Raw genomic sequence first — 23,214 nt, forward strand, 5'->3', positions numbered from 1 at the left:
CATCAGTGGTGGAGTGGCTACCGGTGATGTATGCATTGATGGTGGTGGAGTTGTTTGTCTTGCCACCTTTGCCTGTGGCTGCTTGTCCTTTTCTTGAAAGGCGAGTCTTCTTTTCATCTTAATTGGGGGAAGAGTGCTTATCTTCCCTCTGTCTTTTTGAATGTAGAGCCTTTTTTGAGTGTAGTCTGGCTCTACTGATTCAAGTTCCTCTCTGAACTTGTGTCCTTGCATCTGGGAGGACAATCCCTGTACCTCTGTGTAGGAACCTGTTTTCGGGGTTCCGAGGCTGGATGTTTTGGAACCGAAACCTTTTCGGTCGCCTTTTTGGGCTCCGAGGAAACCTTCCATATTTTCGGCGTTGTGGTGTCTCGGTGTCGACCCATTTCGGTGCCACTGTCTCGGTGCCGAATCTGCTCGGAGCCGCTGTCTCGGGCCCGAGAGTGCTGTGTGGCGGTATCTCGACCGGAGTCGGATGACTTCGCCCCAAGCATGCCCTTTTTCGGTGCCGATGATCGGTCACCTATTTTTCGTGTTAAGCCATGGCCTGTTGGCGGTGGCGTCCCCTGGGCTTTTGTTGTTCTCTCGTGAGTTTTATGTTTCGGCGTCTTACTCACGGTTTTCGGCGTTTCTTCGGGATCGAGCTCGTCCGAGTCCGATTCCTGGATGGAGAAGGTTTCTTCTTCCTCCTCGAAACGCCCTTGTCCTGTCGGCGCCGACGCCATCTGCAGTCTTCTCGCTTTTCGGTCTCTTAATGTCTTTCTCGACCGAAACGCCCGACAGGCTTCACAGGTATCCTCCTTGTGCTCTGGAGACAGACACAAGTTACAGACCAGATGCTGATCTGTATACGGATACTTGTTATGACATTTTGGGCAGAAGCGGAATGGGGTCCGTTCCATCAGCCTTGAAGAGACACGTGGCCGGGCCGACCAGGCCCCGACGGGGAATCGAAAACCAAAAACCCCGAAGGGCCACCGGAGCTCTTCAAAAGTCGGTGTTGATCTGTTGTAACTAACCCGATACCAAACGCAAACAATACCGATGATTTTTCCGAGATTCTAACTAACTTTCCGACCCGAAACACGGAGCGAAAAGGAACACGTCCGAACCCGATGGCGAAAAAACAAAACAATCTAAGATGGTCGACGCCCATGCGCAATGGAGCCGAAATGGGAGGAGTCCCTCGATCTTCTGACTCGAAAAGACTTCTTCGAAGAAAAACAAGTTGTATCACTCCGAGCCCAACACCAGATGGCGGGATGTGCACTGCATGAGTATCTGCAGCTACACATGCGATCGAACACATATATATATATATATATATATGCAAAAAACAAGGGAGAACTCTGGGAAATTCCCAATTTTAGGTGGAGAGCTGCTCCAGTAAGGAGCACCCTGCAACACCAGCGACACCCTAGATTTGCTCACCTCAAATGTCAGCTTATCTAGCAAAGTTTTTAAGCACAGGATCAGCACAGTGCTATCCTTGCCGAGCTAGATAGTGACAAAGTCTTTTGCCATTTGTACAGCAAAATCTTTATATATATATATATATATATATATATATATATATATATATATATATATATATATATATATATATATATATAGCCTTCTCCAAAACAGTGTTTTCTGGGTATTATAGCAAAATCAAAGGAGCAAAAAGATGCTATATAAATGTTCTCATTTACCACTGGTGTTATCAAAAAGACGCATAGCTATAGGATGGTTAGAAACAAGAAACCCTTATATAGCTCTCTGGGTCAGAGATACAACAGAATGGGCATTGGCTGAGGAGACACATCAGGCTATCCTGAACAGATGATAGAGTGGCAGGCTACCTCAATGCGACCATAATAAAAGCCTTTGGGTAAGAAGGGGTCCAGAGGATAACTGGAAACACCAACATAAAATGTAGAAGATAAGATGTAGGATTACATTAATTGCATAAATGGAACACAATGAGATGTGTTTTCATGGAGGAATTTTACAGCAGTTGTGTTACTGTTGTCTAAGGCATGTAAATTTGAGAAAATGACAAATATTTAAAAAGGGAGCTAAATGTGATGTAATCAAAATTCCCTGTGGATGGACATACAAGTTAATAAAAATGTTGTGCAGCATTAACACATTTCTGCCATTAAAAAGCAAATAAATAACACAGGAGTAAAGTTACACAGTATCTTTATTGAGAGTCTGGAAGTAGCTTTAAGAGACAACTGCTTATCAGGCTCCTACTAAATGTTTCTCTGTAGTAAATCAGCTTCAATATGAAACTGTTAAATATAAAAAATTGCTTTGTACATGCTAAATATTCTCAATAAGAGTGCATTTTAACACAGCGATGCAATTATAATATTAAGGGAAGATGATAATTATATACCAACAATAGTGTGCTCTAAGTGGAATTCATTGAAAAAAGACTGTTTTCTGGTTACAACAGTAAAGAGACTTCAGCGGATGGATATAAAAATAAAACGTGTATACATGCAAACCATTATCAACACACCTGCAATATTTCTAGAAAATAATTACACAATAATACTAAAGAAGCACTGAAGCAGCTCTTATGCTTAAATATGTTGAAAAATACAGGAGTGAGGTTGACACTCGGGATGGTAGATCTCAATGTCAATATCTGGAATTGAATAGAAATGTACATCTCATCAACAGATGACATTTATACCCCAATGGCTGCCTGGGTAGTAATGGCAGAAATAAAGCCTGCTTTATCACACTGAACAGTTTATTTAAAAAAAACTATGATTAATTAGCTATGGCACCGAACTGTTGTGGTAAAAAAAAATACTTAGTTTACACTTATTCTGAAGAAAAGCTTTTTACACAAGGAGGAAACAGAGCTTTGAACAATCAATTAAAAGTAAAAAATAAAACTCGGAAATCATTAAACCAATCTAAGTTATTTAAGTAGTGTTACTTTTATGCATACCTATTTCAATCTTTTTTGCTGCTGCTCCTGTCTGGAAGGGAGTTCCAAATGTAAATGTCTTTATAAACACATTACCTAGGGTGTTTAAATTAAAGTAAAATTCAACAGCTCAAGTTTAATGACCCTGTCAGCGAGCATGCTCATTTTGTGGACTTACGTTTTGTACACTGCAGGTTTCCATGAAAGAGCAGACCCTTACAATCAGACCCACAGAGGATTTAAAATCTGATTCAATTATATTACCTGTTAAAATACTACCAATTTGTTTTTAAAAGAAATGCCATTTTTCAAAAGCTTACTCATAACACTTAATGACGTGCCAGGTATGAAATTAGTTTTAAAGTTATCTATGGCTGATCTTTATTACATTAACATGAATTTTTATTCTTGGTACCTGAAACTGGTAAATGTTTTTAGATTATTCGCAAACGTTCAGTACACGTGGTATAGCTCAGTTCTATTTATGCAGTTTTATCTGTTGTACAGATAGGGCAAACTGACTGGAAAGAGGTTTGACACCCAATGTAGTTGAAATTTTGTCTGCTGCAAAGCATGATGAATGCCGCTCATTATGGAAAGCTGTTTAAGCACACAGGTAATGCACTGTTATGTATGTAAAGTATGGAATACATTTGAAGTCCACAGAAGAAAGTATGAACACTAACATAGCTTAGAGGATTGAGACGAGGAGGAAAATCATTTCTCACTCCATGTGCAATCTAGCAATTTAGCATTGAGATATTATAGCCTCCCAAAACCCACAATATCAATTACTATGGTGACAAATTGCCAAAGTATTCCGCTTTAGGTTGCATTACATAATTATGCTAATTTTACTCATATTGTACTGATTGAACATTACCTTCAACAAATGATTATCCCATGATATTTAGCAACTACAAAGAAGATATGCTTTTCTATTTTGTTGCAAATATTTTTTTTGTTCCATTACCTCTGCCACATGCTTCAAATGCCCACTGTTTTTTATCCATTTTTGGTTACAGCAGCATACCTCATAGTACATTTACTGATTAACTAGCGAATGATGAGTGCCAACCTGCCTATTTCATTTCAAGGTGCACTACAACTAAATGGACTGTAAAGTTGCACAGTGAAGACTTGGGTATCTAAAAACCAAAAACGTTAAAATGCATTAAATGGAAGAATTTGTTTAAAATTAGGATCTTGTTACTATTAAGTTTTATGAGCTAAAATAACTGCTGCAATAGAACACCAGGTTTACTGCAATAAAAACTCTAGTGAAGGTAAACGTCAAGCAGAGGAAATGAAGGTGTTGAATGGCAGTTGGTGTCAGTCCAACACAAATTTAGATTAAATGTGTTTTAGAGAAAGGTGTCTATGCATAGAAAACTGAACCAGGAATAGGCTTCAAAAAAGTCATAAATTACATAAATAATCCGACTTCTCACAATGCGTGACTATGGAAACAGTTGAAATTCTGAAAAAACAACCTAGGAGGCGCATGCATTTTGGTAAATCATAACATCGTTTTCACAGTAGAACTTTCTTCAGTCATTACACTTTTGTTGGCAGACTATCATTGACTTCCTGACGCTCACTCCGATTCGGAGCCCGAAATAGCAGTCTTCTTTTTCTTCTTTTTGCTGTGCTTCTTGTGTTTCTTTTTCCTTCTTGTTTTATCCTTAAAAACAGAAAGATCTACAGTTACTTGACAGAAAACTTTAGTCTGCTGATGTATGTTGGAAGGCACTATGCATTTAGTTTGCTCAGTGGCTTGCTATATTGGTATTATGTTCCAAGTATGCTTCATCAGGCAAGGAGGGTTTTATTTTTGATTGTCAGATTGAAAAAAAAGTTTTTTTTACAGACACAGTAAAAACACTTTGCTGTGGATTCAATTATAGACAGATTGTCTAGCCATATGACCAACGTGCAAATGAAGACACTTGATAAAATTCTTTGGTCAAGCAATAACTGATTAAAATGTGCTTTCAATGCAATTTCTAAATCACCTAAGCATACAAGATGGTAATCTGAGCCATGGCATACCATTAAAAGCTACTTTCTAATGACATTTAAGAGCCAGAAACTTTAACTTTTCAGGAAAGATTGGTCAAATGCTGAAGTAAATAAAAATGTTATTATTATGAAAGTAATCAATGAAACAACCACTTACCTGTAACTAAAGTACTAAGGTGTAATTGTCAGAGTTCATGGTCTGATTAGTTCCATGGAGCAGAGAGCCGACTCATTTGAACCTTTTAGCTCTAGCCAATTGGTGCACAAATCCCTCAGCTACCCCTAAAAGGGATCTTCAATTTCCATTGCCACACCTCTAGACATCGAGCTGTTAAGTTCCAGTCTAACAAATGTCAACCATTTAACTCCAAGTCGATCTGAAAAACTACCAGCCCTGCACTGCAAGAACCACAAGCCCTTCCTGAAGATTGCAAGGAGGAAAAGCACCAGCACCAAAAGTACCAGTCAGAGCCCGAGGAGGCTGGTCTGGGCCACTGCCTTGGCTCTTGAACTCCAACTTCTGGCATATAATTGGGCAAGGAAAGACAGAACCACATATGAGGCAATTTGAAATACTGGTAACCCAGAGATAATTTAAGGGAAAAAGTGACAATAGATGTGGAAAATGGATATTCATACTGGATAAAGACAATCGGAAACTTGTCATCAGAAAATATTCTTTATTGCTGCACCAACATTTCAGCCTAAATGAGAAGGTGGTGAATAGTTGAATGAGCGAGCGGTGATTGGCTGAGAGATACATAAACAAGCACTAGTTTAGATCCTGAAGAAGGTGGTCAGCAATTAATTAATCTATCGAAACGGGCGTTAACATCTTGTGTCTGAGGATGCAGTTAATAGGGACCTTACCGGGCGCTGACCATCTGGTGAGTCTCCCAACTATGATGCAACAGCTGTGGACAAGAAAAGAGTGTTCTCTCTGTTGGGTAGATAAAAAAAAAATCTTAGGGGCACATGACTGGTTTTTATACTTATATATGAGCATGTCTGAAAGTTATGTTAAGAGTTGAGTGGGATTTGTAGTGACTCAGTACTGCTTCTATATTGTATAGTAAAATTATAAATTATTATGGTCTCTGTAATGTAAAGTGATAAAACTAATGACAAATGAAATAAATGTATTAATTACACTGGTGGATCAGTAATAATTTGTAAGATTAAATCTGAACAAAAAGCAATAACAATTAAGCAGGAATGCTTGATGTCATTTGAGATGTTACGTCCCCTTTTTTCCAAACTTGTAATATATTATTGAGGGTGTCCTTTATGCTATGTGCTGCTCTACTTCTAAACAGAAGCAAAGTGGAGTCCAAGTAAAAGAAATCAAAACATAATATATGGCCAAATGGAAATGCAGCAATGACCTGCACCTGATAGAATCAACTGTGGTTGTGAAACTTGCCCCTTTCAATTTAAAGATTTGTCCTGCCAGAATCTAATGAGGCCCCAAAGTTCCAGCTTTTTATGTTCTTTATCTGATGCAGTGGTTGGAATGCTCTTGAAACTTCCTTTTAAAAGCAGGAAGCTTGCACTATCAAGATCTCAGGAGGTGGATGGGAGGGCAGGAAAGAAGGTTCTCAGGAGATGGTTGGTACATCAATGCCACCAACCTATTGATGACTGGGACTGAAGTTGGTTACTTCCAGACCACCAAAATATGATCCAGCAAAGCCTTGTAAACTGCAATAAAGGTTTAGTTGTTTGTAGTGCTGGATAAAGAACCTCAGTAAGATGGTTGTTCCTTGTCTACACAGTAGGCAAGGGTAATTCTAATAAATCTGCAGCCTTGGAGATAACCGTATGGCAGGACAAAACCTCCGGAGGGACAATACCAGAAGGAAAATTCCATCTCGAGTTCAGGTGATGTGTTTAGGCCACATTTAGCACATCATGAGTTATGTAGTATGTGAGGTCATAAGAGGTACATGGCAGGAGCGCATTGTACAGTTGGCTCAGTAAACATTACTGGTGAAGTTCAGAGGTTTTTCAAACAATAGTTTTTACCTTATTTCAACACCTAACTATACCGTTGTTTTAACCTTTGGTATTTTCAGTGTATATGTACATATTTGTATATTGTGAAAAAGTGGGTTGTTGTTTGGATGGGAGGGATGACCCCTGTTCAAACAAGAGCCACAATCTCTGTCAGAGTGAACCACAAAAGAAAAAACAAAATCACTAAATTAACCTGTGCGCAACCCTCTGTTAGCTTTGCACGAAAGCAGTCAGGCGTAACTTAGAGGAAATGTGTAAAGTATTTAAGCAGCACACAAACAGAAATAAAGTGAAAACACATTATAAAAATCCCACACCAATTTAGAAAACTAGAGTAAACGTAAGTAAATTATATAACAACAAAATGACAAAATAACAATAATTAGAAAAGTAGATATGCAATTTCAAAGTTTTACATAAAAATAGTGCCTAGAATCACAAACTGCCAACTGTGGTTATCTCGTCGTCCTGGACCTAGACAAAGTCATAAGTTCAGGCTGACCGTGATGAAGATCGGGACGGACACAAGGACCAAGTTAATTCTCTTACCAAAAGTAGCTTAAATCCTGGTTGTGGAGTGATCTGAAGTCCGGCATCAAGGATAGGTCACTCAGCAGATGCGATGCAAGGTCCTTACACTGAGATCCGTCATGCACCTGCAGTTCTGAGGAACTGCGATGTGATACCACAAGTGTAGATGTCTGCCTGCTGTGACATGAAGTCCTCCATCAGAAATATGTCACACAACAGTGCTGATACAGAGTACTGCGAGGTGATGCGTTGGTTCTGCTGGGACCGCAAATGGCAGAGCACCTTCAGGCCCACTTCAAAGGGTCCAGGACTGGGGTGGCACTACTTGTACAAGACTCACAGATGGCCAGGAGCTGGGTTTAAGGTTGCTAAATCTGTTCGGTCCATGAGGTTCTGATAAGGTTAAGCCACCTGGCCCTTGCAGTCACTCTATTGGCCTTGGGTTCAAGATGCGGTCCAGGTCCTTCACCCACGCAGCAGGGCAACAGAGTAGCAGTCCTTACAGCAAAGCAGCACAGCAGTCCTTTCGTGTCTTCCAGAGGTGTACTGAAGAGTTGGTCTGAGGGTCCCTTTTTATACATGTCTTCTTTGAAGTAAGAGAAGTTTCTTAAGAATTCCCTTTGAAGTGCTTAAAGTTTTCCGACTCTCTTGTCCTGGCTCCAAGCTGCTGCATGAACAAAGCAATGGTGACCAGCCCTTTGTGTGAAGTCAGGGCACATATTCAGTTGCAAAGGGGTTGTGTCCAGCTCTGCCTCCCCTCACTCACTCCCCAATTCTGCCAGGTAATGGCCATCTAGGCACAACTAAACACTCTACTGTGTGGCTGTCTAGGAGGAATAAAGTCCAACTACACCCAGTCATGTGACCCAGGATAGGCTGCAGGCAACAAACAGTTTACGGCAGAAAAAAGCCAGTTTTCTAGTGGTATTTTCACAATTTTAACTTAAAATCCCCCTTTACCATCAAAGAGGATTTTAATTACAATTTCTCAGACACCAAACTTGAAATGCTTAGCTGTACCCATCAAATGTGATGAGGCATCAAATTGTTATCCTATGGGAGAGGTAGGCCTCAAGGTAGTGAAAAATGAATTTAAAAGTTTTTTCACTACCAGGACAAGTAAAACCTAAATGGATTATGCTACTATGTAAGCATCTGCTTGTGTCATGTAGTGCTGTAGATTCACATGCTCTGCATACTCCTGCCATTCCGTGTTGGGTCCGGAGTTGTGCAAGTTATTTTCCTTCGAAGAAATCTTTTGTCACAAGGTAGAGTAACTCCTCCACTCTGTGATTTTGCAGGTAAGTAGTACCCCTGGTACCTGGAGCATGGGTAGTGGAGAGGGTCCCTAAGGGACGCAGCACCAATGGTGCCACCCTCAGAGACCCCACTAAAAACAAGATGCACACAGCTGCCACAGCAGACTGTGTCCTGGCGCAAGGCAGGCAAAAACATGACAAGGCACACCCAATGTACCATCACTGCATCTAAGTATATGTGAGTCGCCCCTACAGCGGGTCTTGGACTCCTAAGGCAGGGTGCATCAAATTATGTGTGGACATATCTGCAAGAGCAGATATGCCCCTTCTGTCTTTGTCGATTCTTAGCTATAGTAAGTGAACAGGGAAGCCGGTACAAGTGCTGGACACTGGTCAATGCATGTTCCCTCAGCTCCATGATGGCTTCACTGCAACTAGGGATTTTTGGTATCAAACATCTCGTATTAATAAGCCCTCAATGATTCCAGTGATGGATTTATTAATACTTGTGGTGTAATGACTGATTCACTTTAGCCAGCCAGCTCCCAACACACAGGTTTCTGACCCCCCCCAAGGGTGAAAGCCTTTGCTCTTGGGAGGTCAGGAACAAAATCTGCTCTGGCAGGGGTGTTACACACCCCTCCCAATGGGATGACCTGCAAATCTGCATTTCAAGACAGGATGCTTCAAAGGAGCCCACCGCCTTTGGTATGCAGATATCGCTTCCACCAGAAGGGAGATTCCATGAGCATTGCAAGACTTGTAACCCCTTGGTGGTTTATCCGGACAGGATCCTCAGTCCACCCCTGCAGCATTTTTGTGACTGGACCAATCCCCATTGACTTGCATTGGACACCAGACGCCTTAACACACCTTGGCACCTGAATGTCCCAGAGCCTCCCAAGGTGACCTGTGGGTGTAACTTTGGACCCTGCCCCATACTCACTTTAGGTCCTGGAGAACAGTTCTGTAAGTTGCTGTTGAGTACCTGTTTGCCGTGTATGTTTTCGCTCTCAGAGTAATACCGCAGCTACAGAAAAATACATTGTGTTGACAAACCGTAAACATTCATAACTCGAAAAGTACTCACCTGATTCCAGTGCTTTTGGTATCTAACTTTATATAAAAGTACATGTTATCTTTATAAATTGGTGTCAGATTTCTTTATTGAGCGTGAGTCTCACTTACTGTGTGTGCCCTACATGCTTAGCACTATCCTCTGAGATCCCTAACTGCTCGCCCACACCACCACAAAGAAAGCATTTGGGATGTCATTTGTGCCTATACAATTCCCCTGGGGTTTGCCTGGACTCTTTACACAGTGTACCTTTTTTTGGTCCACTATATAAAGTTCCAGTTCCTACACTCAACAGATTGATTGTAGGAACTGCCTTAGGTAGGTATTTAGGATTAGTACGAAGAACCACTTTGTTGCTATGCTAAGGGCAGCTGCTCATTGGCCTGACAAAAACCCCACAGGGCTGTTTCAACCCCTACAATCGCTAGATGGGTCAAATGGGTGATGAGCGAATCTGAAATCGACATTTCTATTTTTGGACCACACTCAGTGTGTGGGGCAATGGCATCCAAAGCCTTTTCTTTAGGCGCCCATCTGAAGGATATCCTCAATGCGGCTGACTGGTCTTTGGACTCCACATTCAAGACATTTTATTTTAAACTGGTCCAAAATATGGCTTTACCAGTGGTGGGCAAGCTTTAAACTAGCTTAATCCTCGCCTCTGGTCCTGACATAGAATTAAAATGTTCCTAGCTATCATAACGGAAAGTTTCAGTTCTATTAAGGAGGTGAGGATTAGCCCACCCTGGAGACAGAGGCTTCCTGCCCGACGTAACAGGTGCTTATGATGAAGTAATTTGTCCTGTTAAAATAGAATCTGATACTGATGATATTAATTTTGAATGGTTTCTCTTGCAATGGGTTTTACTTGACGTTAAAGTTATGGCATACATTTCGAGACTGTCAGATGGTAAGCAATGAAAGTTTCCATGGGGGAATTTGTTCTTTGATGCACATGTTCGGTTTCATCTCAGGAGCAGATACCTCGAAACAGGAATAAAGAAGTATTCTACGACAGGGAGTCGCAGGAAGAAAGAGGAAGGAGCAAAGTTGCAGGGGATCTTCAAGGCACATCTGCAGATTGGCTGCCATGCTTCGAACTGTCTTGTTTTTCTTCCCATGTGTTGATGTGAAATGTAGTTTTGTTGACTGCATGAATCTTAGTTAACGACTGCTGTGAAATAAAGTGATGAAAGACAAAAGCCTAAGCCTTGTCTCCTTAATAGAATTTAAACTTACTGTCACGATAGCTAGGACATTTTTCATTCCATATGGTCTGAGACAGGTGTGATAATTGTGAAGACTGTGCACCTGCTGTTTTGTTACTAACACATGGCTGTCATATTGACTGTCCAAACTAGGACCACCATGTGAGACAGGTGAGGAAGGAAAGCTTTCAGTGCTAGGTAGACTGCCTGAAGGTACAGGTAGTTAATGGGTAGAGATTGGTGTCTGGCATCCCAAAGACCTTGTACTGTCAAATCTTGTAGGTGGGCACCCCCAACCCATCTGTGAAGCGTCTGTGGTGAGAGTGATGTGAGGAAGATTATCTACAGTCACACATGCAATCAAACATATATGTTCAGCCATTTAATTACAATGTACCCTGCCTTATGGGCTACCTTAAGGGTTCTTTATGTGCAATAAAATGGGAGTATAAGAGTTGGCAAGGGGTTTACACTGCTAGGTCGAATTAGCAGTGTAAACTGCATTCAAGTTGAAATGGAAGACATGGAACATGTTTTAAGGGGCTACTTAAGTGGGTGCACAATACGTGCTGCAGGCCCACTGGTAGCATTTAATTTACATAACCTGGGAATATGGTATACCACTCGGCAAGAGACGTGAAAGCAAATATGCCAATCAGGGGAAAGCCAAACCATATATAAACCTTTCAAGCGCTCACCTGGAGTTGTACCTGGTGAATAAACCTGTTTAAAGTGCAACCATAATCAAAACGCTCTAATATCCACAGTCAAAATAACTCTGTTCCCGTGCAGACACGCATTCTTTCGCTATTCCTGCAAAAGGGGAGTTTAACCTATGATGCTGACAAACAAGCAATCCAGTAAAAGTGTGCATGATTACCACAAATTAGGCCTGTTGGACCTGGCTTTTTGACAGGGTCATCCCCAAACTTTTTGCCTTCCTCCTTTTCTTTTTCTGACCTCATTTTTGCTGGTTTTTAGACTCTGCGCACTTTACCACTGCTAACCAGTGCTAAAGTACATATGCTCTCTCCCTTAAAACATGGTAACCTTGAATCATACCTGATTGGACTATTAATTTACTTATAAGTCCCTAGTAAGGTGCACTTTATGTGCATAGGGCTGGTAAATTAAATGCTACTAGTGGGCCAGCAGCACTGGTTGTAGCCCCTTTTCCTTGTCTCAGGCCTGCCATTGCAAGGCCTGTGTGTGCAGTTTCACTGCCACCTCGACTTGGCATTTAAAAGTACTTGCCAAGCCTAGAACTCCCCTTTTTTCTACGTATAAGTCACCCTTAATGTGTGTCCTAGGTAACCCCTAGAGCAGGGTGCTGTGTAGGTAAAAGGCAGGACATGTATCTGTGTAGTTATCTGTCCTAGTAGTGTAAAACTCCTAAATTCGTTTTTACACTACTGTGAGGCCTGCTCCCTTCATAGGCTAACATTGGGGCTGCCCTCATACACTGGTGAAGTGGCAGCTGCTGATCTGAACGGAGCAGGAAGGTCATATTTAGTATGGCCAGAATGGTAGTACAAAATCCTGCTGACTGGTGAAGTCGGATTTAATATTACTATTCTAGAAATGCCACTTTTAGAAAGTGAGCATTTCTTTGCACTTAAATCCTTCTGTGCCTTACAATCCACGTCTGGCTGGGCTTGGTTGACAGCTCCTTGTGCATTCACTCAGACACACCCCAAACACAGGGTACTCAGCCTCACTTGCATACATCTGCATTTTGAATGGGTCTTCCTGGGCTGGGAGGGTGGAGGGCCTGCTCTCACACAAAGGACTGCCACACCCCCTACTGGGACCCTGGCAGACAGGATTGAACTGAAAGGGGACCTGGTGCACTTCTTAGCCACTCTTTGAAGTCTCACCCACTTCAAATGCACAATTGGGTATAAAACAGGGCCACTGCCCTACCTCATCAGACACTTGCTGGAGAAGAAACCTGAACCAGAAGCTACATCCTGCCAAGAAGAACTGCCTGGCTGCTCAAAGGACTCACCTGCCTGCTTTCTACAAAGGACTGCTGCCTTGCTGTTGCCCTGCTGCCTTGCTGAACTCTTGTCTGGCTGTGAAAGTGCTCTCCAAGGGCTTGGATAGAGCTTGCCTCCTGTTCCTTGAAGTCTCAGGACCAAAAAGACTTCTCTCTTTTTCTTGGACGCTCCGTGCGCCGAACATTTCGACGCACAGCTTGTTTCGCGGCGAGAAAAACGCCGCACTCCGACGCTGATCGACGCGACGCTCTTGGGACGATCGAAGATCCGACGCACGGCCTCGCAAGGACAACGCCGCCCGACCTCTAGAGGAGAAATCGACGCGACGCCTGCCGTGAGATCGTAATTTCAACGCGCAGCCCCGCAGATCGAAGTCTAGAGGAGAAATCGACGCGACGCCTGCCGTGAGATCGTAATTTCGACGTGCAGCCCCGCAGACCGACGCGCAGCCGGAGAACAAGCAGGAAAATCCAAGCACAGACCCGGGACATCTGGTAATCCCCGCGATCCACAGCAAGAGACTGTCCGCGCGCCGGAAAACGACGCCCGACTTCCCCGCGTGGAAAATAACGACACAAGTCCGTGTGTGCTGGGGAGAAATCGATGCACACACCCTTTTTCCACACACCTCTTCTCTTGTGGCCCTCTGAAGAGATTTTTCCACGCTAAACCAGGTACTTGTGCTTGAAAGAGACTTTGTTTACTTTCTAAAGACTGAAGACACTTTCTATCACTTTTCAGTGATATCTTTACAAATTCGTATTGCAACTTTGATCGTTTTGACCTGAAGATACCCAGATAAATATTATATATTTTTCTAAACACTGTGTGGTGTATTTTTGTGGTGTTATGCTATGGTGTTGTATGATTTATTGCACAAATGCTTTACACATTGCCTTCTAAGTTAAGCCTGACTGCTCGTGCCAAGCTACCAGAGGGTGGGCACAGGCTGATTTTGGATTGTGTGTGACTTACCCTGACTAGAGTGAGGGTTCTTGCTTGGACAGAGGGCAACCTGACTGCCAACCAAAAACCCCATTTCTAACATGGCCACAATGTGAAACTCTTTGGCACGGTCTCTGGTGCTGAGCCCTTTCGAAGCTTAGAACAGACAAGAAATGCATGTTGCTTTGTAGTGCAAGGCTTTCCTCTTCCCACAGACTGCAGGCAGAGATGTGGTGTTAACAATGTAAGAAAAGGAGATCTAGAGTGCTCACAATAATAAAACAGAATTAATGTATAAACGTTTGTGATAAAATCAAATGTGTCCTCAAAGGAAACGATTAACAATAGGACAAATTAAAAAGAACTCAAACTAAAATGAAAAAGTTGAAGAACAGTGGTGATAAGGCACTTTCAATTTATGTCGATTTTTAGAGAATCAGTTCTTTTTGCAAGGAAAGCTGGGAAAAAACAAGGAGAGAAAACAATGAAATAGCTTTCATGATGTTGAAAATTCTGGCAGTTTAAACTCACATACGCACTAAAATTTAAATACACGGAGTCCTCAATTATGAAATAAAATAGAGTTTTAGTACCCTTTTTTGCAGCAGGTCACTCTTCAGCTTGTGCATAGATAGAAGACCCTTCCACTACATGCAATACAATGGGAAAAGAAAACAATCTTTAAAACTTAACCATCTGCTTGTTACTGCGATTTATGCTTACACTGTTTGTTGGAATAGGAATTACACTTGTTTTTTCTCTTTCTTCACTGCTGCTTTTTTTCTTTTTCACTTGCATCTAGAAATGTAAAAAATAAAAACACAAAATGGTAGATTAGGGGACCATAAGCTAAATATGACAGTTATGGTTTCTTTCAAAATCAGTTTGTCAACTTTTTTTTTTTTTTTTTTTTAACACAACTGTACTGTGATATTTCTTACTTTAACACATCAGTTTTACAAGACCTTTACAATTTCCGATTTTTCAGATCCTCATGCACCAGGCCGATATGCTCACAAGTAGAATTTTCTTGACCCACTAATCTTGCTGACTGATAATTAAAACAGAACATACTCTCCACCAACTCTTTATTAACGGAGAATTGCAGGTCTTCCATTTCATCACGAGGAATATTGGTGTTATTATGGTAAAGTGAACAACACTTATCTGAGGAGACCAGTTAGCCTCTACAGCTAACAAGCATTGGCAAAGCCAATAGATTTCAATAGGAAAGTGCCCCTTTTTAACAATGTCATTCCCACTTTTTGCCTGCTAATTATGTTATTTTGATTGAAACTGCATTTGGCTCCTGCTAACCAGGTCCCCAGTGCCACACCTCGTTACCTAAAACTATGCAATTATTCCCAAATTGCTAATACCTTTGCCCCCCCTGTAACTCCCTACTAAATGGTACCCTGGGTATCTAGGGCATGGGCACCAAAGAGGGTCCCCAAGGGCTGCAGCATGTATTATGTCACCCCCAGGGACCCCTCACCTAGCACATGTAGACTGCCATTGCAGGCTGCGTGACTTGGTGCAGCTAAAAGTGAAACACACAACATGGCACACAGACTGTGTGCCATGTCCCCTAACACTGTGTGCAATATATATAAGTCACCCCCCTACAGGAGGCCTCGCACCTCTAGTTCACAGTGCATTATATTACACCTGAGGACATATCTACACCAGCAGATATGCCCCTGCTATTTCTTTGTCAAATCTTGGACATAGTGAGTGAACAGGGAAGCCATTTTAAATAAATGTGCTGGACACTGGTCACTACCAGTTCCCCAGCTACATGATGGCTTCACGGAAAATAGGGATATTTGGTATCAAACACCTCATATTAATAAACCCTCACTGATGCCAGGGATGGTTTTATTAATACATGCACCCAGAAGGCACCTTAGAGGTGCCCCCAGAAAACCTACCAACTCCCGTTGTGCGGACTGACCAGTTTTAGCCAGCCTGCCACCACCAGACATGCTTCTAACCCCCAAGGGTGAGAGCCTTTGCTCTTGCACAATCAGAAACAAAGCCTTCTCTGGGATGTGGTGTTTACGCACCCCATCTAACAGGATGACCCTCAAATCTGCATTCCAAGGCAGGGGGCTTCAAAAAAAGCCCACTGCTCTTGGTATGCAGATCTGGCTTCAGTCAAAGGAAAGATGCTGACCCCCCCACCTCCCCTCCCCGCCCCAGGGCCCATTTGGCACCTGGACAGGTGGAAAATGTAGTATTCATAGAGGTGTGTCCTCCCCTCGAGTCAGTCCACCCCTACGGTGTGCTGCCTGATGTGGACACAACGTTTAGAAATTTGCTATCTTGGTAATGGTAGATTTAGAAATCTGCTATCTTGGTGTTGGCTGAGTTAGGATCTCTGGGACAGGATTATGCCCACTTCCCACAGGAAATGGTCATATAGGGGGTGTAGTGACCCCCAGTGGTAAGTAGCCCATTGGCTACTACCCTACACTCCCCTAAAACCTTTAATGCAGTATTTAAGGGAGCCCCCGGCACCAGGAAATCAAATTCCTGCTGACCTACAAAGGAGGACACTCAAGAGCGGCAAAACCAAATGAAGAAGTACCTGACCTGGACCCAGCCCTGTCTACTGCTCCCACCAAATTTTTCTTGCCCTGCAGCTGTTGTGCCTTCAAAGCCTAGGAGGACTGCCTGCCTTCAACAAAGACCCAGGAACTCTCATGAAGAAGAGCTGCTTTGCTGCATTGTGCATGCACCCAAAGACAAAAGGCCAGGACTCCACACCGCTGAAAACCTGACACCTGGAAGCACCACTGCACCTGTGTCACACAGCCTGAGATGAAGTGGACCAACAGTGCCAGCGTGGTCCAGGAGACAAAGCCCACCTGGGACTTGCCCACTATGGACTCACAAATGCTACCTGCAGCTTCTGCCTGCAGGCCTCCTCAATCACCAATGCTGCAGTGGATAAAACCAGACACCTATACACCCGTCGCCCATGGAGAAGAGGACCTAAGGTGTCCCCTTGCCCATGAGCATCTCAAGATTGGAACCCACTTGTTGGTTTGTCTCGACTGGATCTCCAGTCCGAACCTGTAGCATCTTTTCACTTGGACTGATCCCCATTGACTAACATGGGGCACCCGATGCCGTACTACACCTCTGCACAAGGTCGCCCCAGTGTGACCTATTAGTGTGGTCTTGACCGCTGCTCAATAGTCACCTTAAGTCCAGGAGATTGGTCACGTAAGTCGCTGTACTATACATGAATGTTTTTCTCTCCATAGGATAACTTTGCCACGTCTCAAAAATGCAAGTGACGACTTTTGGAACATGAGTCATTTTTTTTTTCTTTTTCTGATTGTATTGATTCTTGTGCCTAAACATATAAAGATACTTGCTATTTTTGTAAATTGGTGTGGATCTCCTTCCTGAGTCGTGGGTCTCATTTATTTACTGCGTGTGTATTTCTCATACTCCCCTCTGATATGCCTAAGGCTGCTCAACCACACTATCCCCTAAAAGAGCACCTTGGGACTGTTAGTGCAAGCCCCTCTCAACTGGTAAAGGAACCCCTGGACCCTTTGCAGGATATATCTCATTTTGATCAATCATGTAAAGAGCCAGCTTCCTACAATTTCACCTTTGCGAGAACTAATGGCTTTGCCAATATCTGTTAGCCATGTAGTACAGCGGAGTGGAGTGGCATGATGTGGAATGGCGTAATATGGAGTGTTGTAGAGTGGCTTGGAGATGAGTAGAGAGGCAGAGTGGCATGGGCTGTAGTGGAGTGGCTGGGATTGGTATATATTGAAGTGGAGTGACTTGGAGTGGCACAGTAGAGTAGAGTGACAGACTAGTGTGGAGTGGCACAGTACAGTGGATTGGCATAGAGATAAATGTGTAGAGTGGCACAGAGTACAGTGGCCTGGCATAGAGCAGAGTGGACTCGCAGAGTGGCATAAAGTAGATTGGCCTAAAGCAGAGTTTAGCAGAGTGGTGTAGTGTGGACTGGCAGAGTAGAGTTGGGATGGGATTGAATAGAAGTTACATGGATGGAGATATAGGAGACGGATTAAAAACACAAGCACTTGTATGGAGTGCTTGAGCACACAAAAAAAAGTAGCTCCTAAAAAGAGGAGCAGTGAAAGGAAAAAAGTACTTGGTCTTTACCCGCATGGTGTGACAAACAGAAGCGAAGCAAATGAGAGGGACGCTAAATCTAACAAATGTTAAGCTATGGGCGGGCTGTAAGCAAACAAAAGTCTTGCAGACTGCACACATGCATTCTAAGTAAAACTACTACAGCTGCAAGTCAATCCAGAGCCTTGGCTGAGAGGGCAGTAACTTGGGTTGAGGGTAAGTAATCACCCTAATTCCGAAAGGAGTACACTTTCTGCATCTCCCAGTAATAGGACAGCTCTGATTATGAACAAAAACAGATGGCGGATATACACTGACCTTGCATGATTGAAAAGTTCACTATAGGGAAAAAAAGGAAAGCCCATAAAACATCACACGTCGGACACATTTGAAAGTGCCCCATTTGACATGGTCACCCCCACTTTTTTGCATCTAGTACTGAGGTTTTTTTGACTGAAGGTGCACTGCGTTCCTGCTAAACAGGTCCCTATCCGGTGCTCTTTCCCTAAAACAAGGAAAAAGGTCTAATTGTGTACCATTAGCACATCTTTTAGCACCCTCGTAAGTCCCTAATAAATAGTACCTGGTACATAGGGCCTGGATACTAAAGAGGGTCCCTAAGGGCTGCAGCATGTATTATGCCACCGAAAGACACCCGTCTACAAATTGCATGCAGTCTGCCATTGCAGACTGCGTGTCATGGTGCCAACCATGAGTGAAAATACGACATTTCACACTTGTATGCCATTCCCAAGGTACTGCATCTAATACATGTAAGTCACCCCTACAACAGACCTTAGAGCCCTAAGGTAGAAAGCATTATCTTTCATGTAAGGACATTTCAGCATTAGCAGATATAACCCTATGATATCTAGCACAATTACTGGATATTACAAGTGAACAGGGAAGCCATCTTAAGGTATGTACCGGGCACTGGTCAATACGAGTTACCCAGCTACATAATGGCTTCATTGAAACCTACGGTGTTTGGTATCAAACACCGCGCATTAATAAATCCATACTGATGCCAGTATTGGATTTATTATGACATGCTTGTAGGAGGCTGGCCTTGCTTGTAGTGGGTACCAGAGGTACTTACACCTTGTGCCAGGCCCAGTTACCCCTTCTTAGTGTAGAAGAGGTGTTTCTAGCAGCTTAGGCTGATAGAAGGTAGCTATGGCAAAGCAGCTTAGGCTGAACTAGGAGACATGTAAAGCTCCTACTATACCACTGGTGTCATATGGACAATATCATAAGAAAACACAATACACAGAGTTACTAAAAATAAAGGTACTTTATTTTTATGACAATACGCCAAAAGTATCTCAGTGAGTATCCTCAGTAAGAAGATAAATTATATCCACAAGTTATATGCACACAAACCAAAATGATGCAGGTAACAGTAAGAAAAGTAATGCAAGCAGTGTAAAATTACAATAGATTGCAATAGGAGCACATAGGTATAGGGGCAACACAAACCATATACTCCAAAAGTGGAATGCGAACCACGAATGGACCCCAAACCTATGTGAGCTTGTAGAGGGTCGCTGGGACTGTAAGAAAACAGTGAGGGTTAGAAAAATAGCCCACCCCAAGACCCTGAAAGGTAGGTGTAAAGTGCACCTACTACCCACAGAGAGCACATACATCGTGATAGGGAGATTCTGCAGGAGAACAAACACCAGCAATGCAACAACAGTGGATTTCCAGACCTGAGTACCTGTAAGACAAGGGGACCAAGTCCAATAGTCACGACAGTGTCGAGAGTGGGCAGGAGCCCAGGAAATGCCAGCTGAGGGTGCAAGGAAGCTGCCACCGGATGGAAGAAGCTTGGAGTTCTGCAAGAAAGAAGAGAGCTAGGGACTTCTCCTTTGGAAGACGGATGTCCCACATCACGATGAAGCTTGCAGAGGTGTACCCACGAAGAAAGACCGCAAACAAGCCTTGCTAGCTGCAAGGGTCGCGGTAGAGGTTTTTGGGTGCTGCTGTGGCCCAGTAGAGACCAGGATGTCGCCACTTGGAGGAGGAGACAGAGGGGGCGCCCAGCAACTCAGGGAGCCCTCACAGAAGCAGGCAGCACCCGCAAAAGTACCTGATCAGGCACTTGGAAGGAAAGTGAACAGGAGTCCACGCGAAGTCACAAAAGGGAGTCCCACGACGCCAGAGGACAACTCAGCAGGTTGTGCACTGCAGGAAGGAGTGTCGGGGACCCAGGCTTGGCTGTGCACGAAGGAAAACCTGGAAGAGTGCACAGGTGCCGGAACAGCTGCAAATCACGCAGTACCCAGCAATGCAGTTTAGCATGGGGAGGCAAGGACTTACCTCCACCAAACAGCGACTGAAGAGTCGCTGGAGTGTGGGAGTCACTTGGACAGAGTTGCTGAGTTCCAGGGACCACGCTCATCAGGCTGAGAGGGGACCCAGAGGACCAGTGATGCAGTCTTTTGGTGCCTGCGTTAGCAGGGGGAAGATTCCGTCGACCCACAGGAGATTTCTTCAGAGCTCCTGGTGCAGGGTGAAGGCAGACTACCCCCAGAGCATGCACCACCTGGAAACAGTTGAGTAAGCCGGCAGGATGAGGCAATACAAGGTTGCTAGTAGTAGTCTTGCTACTTTTTTGCGGTTTTGCAGGCGTCCTGAGCAGTCAGCGGTCGATCCTTTGGTAGAAGGTGAAGAGGGAGATGCAGAGGAACTCTGGTGAGCTCTTGCATTCGTTATCTGAAGAATTCCCCAAAGCAGAGACCCTAAATAGCCAGAAAAGGAGGTTTGGCTACCAACAAAGGAGGATTGGCTTCCAAGACTTTAAGAGCCTATCAGAAGGAGTCTCTGACGTCACCTGTGGCACTGGCCACTCAGAGCAGTCCAGTGTGCCCCAGCACCTCTAGATCCAAGATGGGAGAGGTCTGGGACACCCAGGAGGAGCTCTGGGCACCTCCCCTGGGAGGTGCAGGTCAGGGGAGTGGTCACTCCCCTTTCCTTTGTCCAGTTTCGCGCCAGAGCAGGGCTGGGGGATCCCTGAACCGGTGTAGACTGGCTTATGCAAAGGTGGGCACCATCTGTGCCCATCAAAGCATTTCCAGAGGCTGGCGGAGGCTACTCCTCCCCAGCCCTCACACCTATTTCCAAAGTGAGAGGGTGTTACGCCCTCTCTCAGAGGAAATCCTTTGTTCTGCCTTCCTGGGCCAGGGCTGCCTGAACCCCAGGGGGGCAGAAACCTGTCTGAGGGGTTGGCAGCAGCAGCAGCTGCAGTGGAGACCCCGGAAAGGCTGTTTGGCAGTACCCGGGTACTATGCTAGAGACCCGGGGGATCATGGAATTGTCCCCCAATGCCAGAATGGCATTGGGAACCCAATTCCACGATCTTAGACATGTTACATGGCCATGTTCGGAGTTACCATTGTGACGCTATACATAGGTAGTGACCTATGTATAGTGCACGCGTGTAATGGTGTTCCCGCACACACAAAGTCCAGGGAATTTGCCCTGAACGATGTGGGGGCACCTTGGCTAGTGCCAGGGTGCCCACACACTAAGTAACTTTGCACCCAACCTTCACCAAGTGAAGGTTAGACATATAGGTGACTTCTAAGTTACATTAGTGCAGTGGTAAATGGCTGTGAAATAACGTGGACGTTATTTCACTCAGGCTGCACTGGCAGGCCTGTGTAAGAATTGTCAGAGCTCCCTATGGGTGGCAAAAGAAATGCTGCAGCCCATAGGGATCTCCTGGAACCCCAATACCCTGGGTACCTCAGTACCATATACTAGGGAATTATATGGGTGTACCAGTATGCCAATGTGAATTGGTAAATTTAGTCACTAGCCTGTTAGTGACAAATTTGTAAAGCAGAGAGAGCATAACCACTGAGGTTCTGCTTAGCAGAGCCTCAGTGAGACAGTTAGGCATCACACAGGGAACACATACAGGGCATTTACTTATGAGCACTGGTGCCCTGCCTGGCAGGGTCCCAGTGACACAAACTAAAACAACATATATACAGTGAAATATGGGGGTAACATGCCAGGCAAGATGGTACTTTCCTACAATGCACCCATAGGTGCCCCCTAAAATCTGCTAGTTCTCTAGTGTGCTGGCTGACTGGTGTCAGGCTAGTCAATACCACAGACTAGTTTCTGACCCCCTGGAGGAGAGAGCCTGTGATCTCAGAGGCCCGAAAAATGCCTGCTCCGGAGGAGGGTGTTCATTGTGGCATCTATTTCCATCCATTTTAATGGACTCTACACCAGACTTTGCTTGGGCCGCACGGGCTGGGGTGGGACTTCATCCCCCAGCCTCCATCTGTAGAGAGCAGGCTTCTGACACGTTTGAAAAGCATGGCTGTTTCCCCGCAGAGCGGGAGCCAGTGCAGCATCTATTTTACTGGACTCTGGACCAGACTTTGCTTGGGCCACAAGGGCTAGGGTGGGACTTCGTCCTCCATCTGTTAAGGCAAGCCTGATGTGCATTGAAAACATGGCCGCTTCCCTGCAGCGCGGCAGGCTGTGCTGCATTTATTTTACCGGACTCTAGAGCTGGCACTTCGTTCCCCAGCCTCCATCAATCAAGGGCGGGCCCCTAACGTGCTTGAAAAGTGTGGGTGCTTCCCTCAAGCGCAGCATCTATTTTACCAGTCTCTGCACCACACTTTGCATGGCTGCATGGGATGGACCTTCGTCCCCACACTCCATCTGTAGAGGGAGGACCCCTGATGCACTTGACAAGCGCTGCTGCTTCCCCACAGCCCAGGAGGCATTGTGCCATCTATTTTACTAGACTGTGCACCAGACTCTGCTTGGGCCACACGGGATGGGATGGGACCTCGTTAACTAGCCTCCATCTGTAGAGGGGGGCCTGAAGTGCTTGAAAAGTGGGGCCACTTCCCCACAGCACCTGTCATAGACCAACAGAGACCAGGCCATGCCCTGCCCCTTTGCTCTTCAGACCTTGGTCACTTTCTGATCCGTGTATTTAATTTTTTTTTTCCGTGTTTAATGTTTTTTAAATTTGGGGCGATATGGGGAAAAGAAAGGCAAATCAGGAGAGCAAGTAGACCTACAACAGAAACATCCTTGCATGAATATTACTAGTTTCTTGGCG

General features: G+C 44.2%; 1 protein-coding gene across 4 annotated transcripts in view; it reads right to left on the reverse strand.

Annotated features, from left to right (window-relative positions):
* Window positions 1–2,167: 2,167 nt before the first annotated feature.
* The window catches only part of FAM133B (family with sequence similarity 133 member B), a 130,239-nt gene continuing 109,192 nt past the window's right edge, over window positions 2,168–23,214 (reverse strand). For 3 of the 4 annotated variants that reach the window (XM_069211651.1, XM_069211650.1, XM_069211647.1), the window contains 2 exons: window positions 14,712–14,786; window positions 2,168–4,613 (listed from right to left, as the gene is read on the reverse strand). In XM_069211651.1, coding sequence (XP_069067752.1) covers window positions 4,527–4,613; window positions 14,712–14,786 — 162 coding nt within the window. In that variant the 3' untranslated portion in view covers window positions 2,168–4,526. Of the gene's footprint in view, window positions 4,614–5,821; window positions 5,892–14,711; window positions 14,787–23,214 lie in introns of all 4 variants that reach the window. The other variant, XM_069211649.1, reaches the window with a different exon arrangement.

The sequence above is a fragment of the Pleurodeles waltl genome, chromosome 10, assembly GCF_031143425.1.
Source record: "Pleurodeles waltl isolate 20211129_DDA chromosome 10, aPleWal1.hap1.20221129, whole genome shotgun sequence".
Taxonomy (NCBI): Eukaryota; Metazoa; Chordata; class Amphibia; order Caudata; family Salamandridae; genus Pleurodeles; species Pleurodeles waltl.